At 32.6% G+C, this 8,930-nt stretch overlaps 2 protein-coding genes across 3 annotated transcripts in view; one reads left to right on the forward strand and one right to left on the reverse strand.

The window, feature by feature from the left end:
- LOC107738889 (pre-mRNA-processing factor 17-like) overlaps window positions 1-5,764 on the forward strand; it is a 19,759-nt gene extending 13,995 nt beyond the window's left edge. Inside the window, exons 7-9 of the mRNA XM_016550792.1 lie at window positions 1,100-1,176; window positions 3,815-3,959; window positions 5,382-5,764. Of these exons, the coding sequence (XP_016406278.1) occupies window positions 1,100-1,176; window positions 3,815-3,959; window positions 5,382-5,559 (400 nt within the window). The 3' untranslated portion in view covers window positions 5,560-5,764. The remainder of the gene's footprint in view (window positions 1-1,099; window positions 1,177-3,814; window positions 3,960-5,381) is intronic.
- A 1,580-nt stretch (window positions 5,765-7,344) lies between these two features.
- The window catches only part of mettl24 (methyltransferase like 24), a 22,589-nt gene continuing 21,003 nt past the window's right edge, over window positions 7,345-8,930 (reverse strand). For both annotated transcript variants that reach the window (XM_016550798.1, XM_016550799.1), the window contains exon 6: window positions 7,345-7,801. In XM_016550798.1, the coding sequence (XP_016406284.1) occupies window positions 7,484-7,801 (318 nt within the window). In that variant the 3' untranslated portion in view covers window positions 7,345-7,483. The remainder of the gene's footprint in view (window positions 7,802-8,930) is intronic.

Consider the following 8,930-nt stretch of genomic DNA (forward strand, 5'->3'; position numbering starts at 1 on the left):
GACGGGCCGTTGAATTATTAGAAAAATAATGCACACCCGAGGTGGTGATGCGGCCACGACGCGAAGCGGAAATGCATTATTAAAATAAAATGCATTATTTTTCTAATAATTCAACGGCCCTGAGTAAATTATTCCGCTTATACTACGGTTACCACACCTCAAGACATCGATCAGATGATATATTTAAAGGGATTCGTCCGGTTTTTGTATTTAAATCGCTATTGTGAGTAGGATTATTTCTTCCGCATCTCATCCAACGCCTCTTTTGCTAGTTCCAAAACGTCATTTTAAAGCTGGTAATGGAGGCTTGAGCCGTTGATAGCATTCTAATGCAGTTAATAATGAAGTTATTAGAAAGAGAGCGAGAGACACAGACACACAGAGAAAGAGAAAGAAAGAGAGAGAGAGAGAGCTTGTGTGAATTAGGCTAGCTCTGTGCGTCCCTCAACAGTGTTCTGCAGCAGCGTCTCTAAACAGCGCTGTTATTACCTCGTTAGTCAGAAATGTCATGTGTAGCCTTTAAGTTGCTACACTATATAGGCTAACTGATAAAATCGTCAGGGCAGCGCTGACAACACCTTTTTGTGCAAACTGCGTGACCATAGTGTGCGTGTGCGAGCACGTGTGATTGCAGTAATTCCTGTGTGCTGTATAGGTACTGTATGCTAATTTTCGTTATTACAGTTAACTATGCGAAGTGATATGGAACTGTAATGCGGTCGAGAGCTGCCTGGAACTACGTTTGCCATGCGTTTCCCTGAAAATAATTCAGAACACCTCAGAACGTTTGTCAGCCAATCAGATTCAAGCATTCAACGGAATCATATGGTTTTATTGAACAAAATTTTTAAAATACATAATGTATTATAAACAATAGAGATAATGTACATTACGCATTACAACAAAGGCCTGCAGGGGGCGCCAAACTGGCATATTTTTTCCAAAAAGCAGTACTATGAATACTTTCATGCTCATTAATACTTTCATAGTTAAACCTCCATCTGTGTGTCTGAATACATGTTCATAACACGCCGAAATGTGCTGACTGCAGTGCAGCTTTGCATGTTTTAAAATGTGTGATTTATATGTATCTTGTCAGGGATATTCCTGTGGACTTCAAGTACATCGCTGAGCCCAGTATGCACTCGATGCCTGCGGTCACGCTCTCGCCCAACGGTGAGTGACGTCATGTGACTCCCTATCACTTCCTCTCTGTGATCAATAATCAATCAGGATATCGTCAGACGCAGACGGTTTCCAGTCTGAGTGACAGACGCCTCGTTCTGCTGCGTGTGAATGACAGATTTCATGAGTTTCTCTTCTGAGGTGCAGATGAACTGACCTGAGCTCATTCACACTCACTCAAACCTCAGCTAATAGTCGTCCAGTAACTAACTAGCTGGTTAGTGAGGTTAACTATTACCGTATTGGCCCGAATATAAGACGACCCCCCCTTTTTCCAGATGTACCTTTTGGAAAAAGGCTTTTTACATCCATAAAAACAGCACCTTCGACAAAACAATATTTCAAGACCGTAAATAATACTCTAAATATTTAATTGATGGGGCTTTTTTGTTCGAAGTTATTTTTGTCCCCAAGAGTCATAATATAAGCGGAAAACAAGGATGAAGAAGAGCATTTGGCTTTGTGTAATTTAAAATGTTTATTTATTTATTTACTATAGTTATGACTTTGTTTAATTAGGTTATAAAACATGAATTGAATGAACAGTTTGTTTTTCAATTTAAAAATTATTTAATTTATAATTTATTCATTTTAACTACATTTTAAAACATTAATTAAACTGCTTTAAATATCTATTAATTTGTCCATTTTGAAAAATATTTTTATTTTTAATTGATGGTACTTTATTGTTGGTATACAAAGTAAAATCAAGTCAAAAGTTTTGTTGTCCAGAAGAGTTTAATGCCTTTTTTTTTTTTTATCGATTAAAAAAATGGATAAATAAAAGCTTTTGGGTTTTTAAATGCAATTTAAAATATTCATTTATTTTAATATTTATTAGTTTACTATAGTTACCGTTTTATTTATAGCTATGGTTTTATTTACTATACGTATTACATTTTAAAGCATGAATTGAATAAACAGTTTTATGTTTATCTATTTATTTTTAATTTTAAAGATGTTTTTTTAATTTTGTTTAGTTTTAACTATGCAAAGAAATATTCAAATAAACAGTTTTAAATATGTCTATTAATTTGTCCATTTTAAAAAGTGATTTATTATCAGTTTTATGTTTTAATTATTAGGTTAGACCCTAGCGACAAATGCTAATCATGTTAGAAACATGCTAGCGACATGCTAGTAACTTGTTAATCATGCTAGCAACATGCTAGTAGCATGCTAATCATGCTAGCAACATGCTAATCATGTTAGAAACATGCTAGCGACATGCTAGTAACTTGTTAATCATGCTAGCAACATGCTAGTAGCATGCTAATCATGCTAGCAACATGCTAATCATGTTAGAAACATGCTAGCGACATGCTAGTAACTTGTTAATCATGCTAGCAACATGCTAGTAGCATGTTAATCATGCTAGCAAAATGCTAGTAACATGCTAATCATGTTGAAAACATGCTAATGAAATGCTAGTAACTTTGCTAATCATGCTAGCAGCATGCTAATCATGCTAGAAACATGCTAGCGACATGCTAGTAATTGTTAATCATGCTAGCAACATGCTAGTAGCATGTTAATCATGCTAGCAAAATGCTAGTAACATGCTAATCATGTTGAAAACATGCTAATGAAATGCTAGTAACTTTGCTAATCATGCTAGCAGCATGCTAATCATGCTAGAAACATGTAGGCGATATGCTACTAACTTGTTAATAATGCTAGCGACATGCTAGTCACTTGCTAATCATACTAGCAGCATGATATTAGCATGCTAGAAACATGCTAGTAGCATGCTAATCATGCTAGCGACATGCTAGTCACTTGGTAATTCAATTCAATTCAAGTTTATTTGTATAGCGCTTTTCACGATACAAATCGTTGCAAAGCAGCTTTACAGCAAATTAAGTTTCTACAATATTTAGTAGTAGCTTATCAGTGGTGACTGTCAGTTAATGTACATATGGCAGAAATGTACGGAAAAATCAATTAAAGACGTAATCAATTAAAGACGTAATCAAACAATAATCATTCTAGCAACATGCTAGTAACTTGCTAATCATGCCAGCAGTATGCTAGTAACAGGCTAATCATGCTAAAAACATGTTATCAACATCTATCTAATCTATTTACATTTTCAAACTTCAGGCTTTTACAACTGCTTTAAACTTTCAGGCTAGGCTTCCTCAAGCCAACCTAAAGTTTGTCTTGACGAACTTTTTTTATCTAGTTATTTAATCGATTTAATCGACCAGTCAACATTTGAAGTGGATCAAAACCTTTCATCAAAGTTGTCCTAAAACCTGAAACCAAAATGCGTTCTTGCCTTAGGACTTAGATCCACTTCAAATGTTGACTACTGTATTTTATAGTCCGTGCACAATTTCAAAGGCATTTCTTAAATCGACGAAGAAGAAGAAAAGATTAATAAAAGCATTTGGGTCTTCAAATGCAAATTAAAATATTTATTATTTTATTATGTATTAATTTGCTGTAGTTGTGGTTTTGTTTAATTACATTGTAAAACCTGAATTATATAAACCGTTTTACATATGTCTTAATTTGTTGGTTTAAAGAGTGATTTATTTCCTTTTTTATTGTTGAAAGTAAACCGATAACTGATTCCTTCGTGCGCTGTGCAGTAATATCTTGATTTATTGGATTATTTTCTCAGGTAAGTGGCTGGCCTGTCAGTCCATGGACAATCAGATCCTGATCTTCGGAGCGCAGAACAGATTCCGGCTCAACAAGAAGAAGATCTTCAAGGGTCACATGGTGGCGGGATACGCCTGTCAGGTGGACTTCTCTCCGGACATGAGGCGAGTCTCCTCAAACCAGTCGTTTCTGTTCATCTGCAGTCACTAACTGCTGTGATTAGAGCTTAAAACATGCAAAATGCTCCCGAATTGGGACGGGTTTGAGACTAAATATTAGTATTAAAATTAAGCAACATTGTGAATATTATGAGGATGATATTAAAGTGCTTTTATTTGACCGTTAAGTCTTAAAGACCGCAGCAAGATGCCAGATTCATGAGTATAAGAGCACTAGTTAGTTTAAAATTCTAATTATTTCATTTTTATTAAACGCTCCAGGTTTGCCGATTTGGCAATTTTGGGAAAAAAGTGCTTTATTTATCGATATAAAAAGAACACCATAATAATAGCTCTGGTTATTATCATTACTACCAAGTAAAAATATTAATATTATTTATTTATAACAAAAGTCGCAATTATATTTCACTAAAATAAAAAATTGAGCATTGAAGAAAAATTATTATTGCTAATTATAGTTGCAATACTAATGTTTATGTCTGTCTGTCTTTTTCAAACACACTTGTTTTGGTGGAGCAGCATATATTTAATAATTATAAATACATTTTAATATATATTTAATATTTTAATAGTTTGGTATGATTTGTGTTGGTTTGATAAATATGAAAATAAAATAATGTTATGATTATTATTGCTAAATAAAATGATAAATAATATTTGTTTAAAACAAAATAAGAAATATTGGGTATAAACAAATAAAAAATTGGGAAAATAGTATAATTATTCTTTTGTTTTACAGTACAACTGTAAAATTGCAGTACTAATATTAATGTCCGTCTTTATTTTCAAACATTAAATCATCAAGCTTTTATTTTGGTGGAAAATGTTATTTTTGGGAAGCAACGTTATGTATTTAATTAAATCTCAGCCTTTGAGATATGATCATTTTGGTTTTTATTTTGATTAATCGTGAAGCCCAAGACAATGAATATGTACTTTGTTCATAAATATGTATTTTTATATTGATAAAGTTTCATTCTCACTTGTTCATTTAGTGTAAATCATTGTGGAAAATATGCCTTGATGATTTCAACTATATTTTTTATGCATTTACTTACATTGATTCAGTTTGATTTTATTTGGCTAGAATGATGTTTTGATTGAAATAATGATTCCTCTGATTAAAAATAAAACAAAAAGCCATAATAACCTTTTTGAAACATTTCAGAGCAATGCATAAATATGGACGTATATATTTAGAACCATTAAAAGCCTGAAAAAAAGTATAATTTATCATTTATTTTTATATATATAAAATTATTTATAGGTTACATATTATATATTATATCATTTTTAGCTGTATTTTCTATCACAGTGCATGTTCTCCTGGTTATTAATAGTTGCTTTGCATTAAAAAAAGCTTTATTTGATGGTGTTTTGACCTGGTTCTCTCGCTGTGCGCTGCAGTTACGTGGTCTCCGGAGATGCCGACGGGAAGCTGAATATCTGGGACTGGAAGACGACGAAGCTCTATCATCGGATCAAGGCGCATGACAAGGTGTGCATCAGCGCGCTCTGGCATCCTCACGAGACGTCGAAGGTGATCACCTGCGGCTGGGACGGACAGATCAAGCTCTGGGACTGACCTGAACCTCAGCTTTTAACACTGATGTGAGAGGATTATTATTATTACAGGGCTGGTATCCAGTCATAAACACACACACACACACACCAGAGACTTCAGCTCATGCGTTTTGTTTTATAATGAATGAACCTGTATCTCCAGTGTCTCGCATTTCTGTCTTTTTGTGGATAATAAATGTCTCTTGTTTATTTCTGCGGTCTGTGAAATTTACCCATTCTTTTTCAGCATAGACGTTGAATTACAACAAAGCATTTGATTAGAGGCATAAAAAAGATACTTTAATGAGGGAATAAACTCCTCAAGACATTATAGTGTAAAATACCGCATTTTAATTCTCAATATATATGCATATGATTTTTTTTTTTTCGTATTCATGACAGTAGTATGACAATTGTAATACTTCTTTTATTTAATTGTAATAATTTAAATACTATTATTCTAAATAATAATGATTATTATTATTACTATTATTTCTTTATTCATTAAAATTTTATAATTTGAGAAATTATTCTGAATGATATTTTTTACTTTACAATAGTATAATGGCAGTTGTAATATTTATTTTATTTAATTAATTTTATTCTTAGTAATCAAAAAAATTATTTCTTCATTTAAATTTATAATTTAGGTAAAATTATTCGGAATAATTCTAATAATAAATATTAATAATAATATTTTGTTATTAAATAAAAAAAAATGTTTTACAGTACAATAGAATTATTGCAAGTTACATTTATTGATTGATTTGATTTTTATAATTTCAATATTATTCTGCACTATTCAACAATGTTAGTGCAATAGTAATATTTATATATTGATTTAAGTTTTATAATATGAATATTATTCTGAATATTTGAATTTTAACTTAATACTGAATATGTAGGTATATGATTGTTGAGCTCCTGATTCTATGGTAAGAGCTACTTTGGATTGGAAGCCGTATTTTGCCTCGGCATTATGGGTAATTTACTTCTTCACTGGGAATTTTGTTGATAAACACAATTATTATTCATTTATTTTATGGGAAAGCACACCTGCTGTTTCTACAGAAGCAAATATCATAACTGCACAACAGTGTGTTTATTACACAAAACATTTCGCTCATCCCTTCACAAAGAATTCAATCCCAGAATGCACTTCAGCAATCTCAGTAAAAATTCTCCTCCAACAGTCAAGGTACGTGATAAATATATTTTATACACATTGTATTTGCACACAATGTTGCGTATATATTCATAAAGTGGCCTGAATTTATCTGAATTCAACCCATTTTTATCAAGCAACATATTTAAAAAAAAAAAATACCATAAATATATTCTATATTGAACTGAAAACATGTAGCAAAATAGTCCTTTTGACAAAATGTTGCGTGAATTCAGTTCACCCGATTTTATCTGATTTCTGAATTCAACCCATTTTTATCAAGAAACATGTTTTAAAAAATATACCATACATATATTTTATTCTTATGCCAAAAATCATTAGGATATTATGTAAAGATCATGTTCCATGAAGATATTTTGTAAATGTCCTACCGTAAATATATTAAAACTTAATTTTTGATTAGTAATATGCATTGCTAAGAACTTCATCTGAACAACTTTAAAGATGATTTTCTCAATATTTTGATTTTTTTGCATCCTCAGATTCCAGATTTTCAAATAGTTGTATCTTGGCCAAATATTATTTCCGTCCTATCCTAACAAACCATACATCAATGGAAAGCTTATTTATTCAACTTTCAGATGATGTATAAATCTCAATTTTGAAAAATTTACCCTTAAGTCTGGTTTTGTGCTCCAGGGTCACATATAACATGTTCTCACATCCTCATAGACTTGTGGCAGATTTACGCTGTACATGTGGCACAGAAGCGCTTCTGAAGTGGCATGTAGGCGTGTAAGAGGAGGCATAACTGCATTATTCAAAGCGTGAAGCGTGTGTTGACCCAGCCCAGTGTGAAGGAGCTGCTGGTGTTGCGGAGGTTTCTGTGCAGGAAGAGGCGTGGCTTGCTCGGGTCGCTGTAGCTGTGGTAGAGGCGGAAGTGAGCGCGCTCCAGCTCCCTCAGCAGACTGAACCAATAGCGGACCACCGAGGGCTCGTCCCCGCCCACCTCAAACCCCGCCCACTGCAGGTGCAGCTCCAGCAGCAGCAGACCGACCGAGTCCAGCACCTGCTCCAGGATCAGGTTCTCCAGGATCTTCCACTCCGCGCTTTCCAGATCCACCTTCAGCACATCCACCTGAGAGGAACACCATCATCATCATTACTGACTCCTCCCACTACTGCATCTGGTACACTAAGGTTAGTAGTGCTTTTGCAGAGATGTAACATGTGAGCCTGCAGCACAAAAGCAGTGTTAAGTCGCTGGGGTATATTTGTAGCAATAGCCAACAATACATTGTTTGGGTCAAAATTATAGATTTTTCTTTTATGCCAAAAATCATTAGGATATTAAGTAAAGATCATGTTTCATGAAGATATTTTGTAAATGTCCTACTGTAAATATATCAAAACTTAATGTTTGATTAGTAATATGCATTGCTAAGAACTTAATTTGAACAACTTTAAAGATGTTTTTCTCAATATTTAGATTTTTTTGCTACCCTCAGATTCCAGATTTTCAAATAGTTGCCAAATATTGTTCTATCATAACAAACCATACATCAATGGAAAGCTTATTTATTCAGCTTTCAGATGATGCATAAATCTCAATTTCACAAAATTTACCCTTATGACTGGTTTTGTGCTCCAGGGTCACACATTTATACCGATTTCAATATTTTCCAACCCAAATTATGACTCGCATAAATTGTGTAAATCCAAAGGGGAAAAAAATAAAATTTCTTATGAGGATCATTTAGAAAGAAGCTCGGTTTTCTTTTTTTTCCCCCTCACACAACCCATTTTATTTTTGTAGTCTGACATGCTTCTTTTTTATTATTTATTTATCAGTTTACAATATAACAACAATCAAAACAATAAAAAAAAATCTGCATATCTACAAATATGAAAACATACATCATCAAATCCAATTTGTGTTAAATTAAAACTGAAATCAAATCATGTTATAACAATGGATATTAAATGATATAGGCATGAGTCAAAGAAGCTCGGTTTTCAAGCAAAACATTGGAAAGCATATGTTAGTAGGCTACTGTAATTTTACTGTTGTTCTGTAACATATTATTAATTATTATTAGATGCAGATTTTTTACTGTACAGTACAATAATCTTATTGCACTGGTATTATTTCTTTATTCATTTAATTTTTATAACTTAATTAAAAATATTATTATGAATAATATGAATTATTATTAATAATAAATTCAAATTTTACAGTACAGCAGAATTATTGCAATAGTAGTATT

Source organism: Sinocyclocheilus rhinocerous, unplaced genomic scaffold, assembly GCF_001515625.1.
Source record: "Sinocyclocheilus rhinocerous isolate Xijiao unplaced genomic scaffold, SAMN03320098_v1.1 scaffold2420, whole genome shotgun sequence".
In the NCBI taxonomy this organism is placed as follows: domain Eukaryota; kingdom Metazoa; phylum Chordata; class Actinopteri; order Cypriniformes; family Cyprinidae; genus Sinocyclocheilus; species Sinocyclocheilus rhinocerous.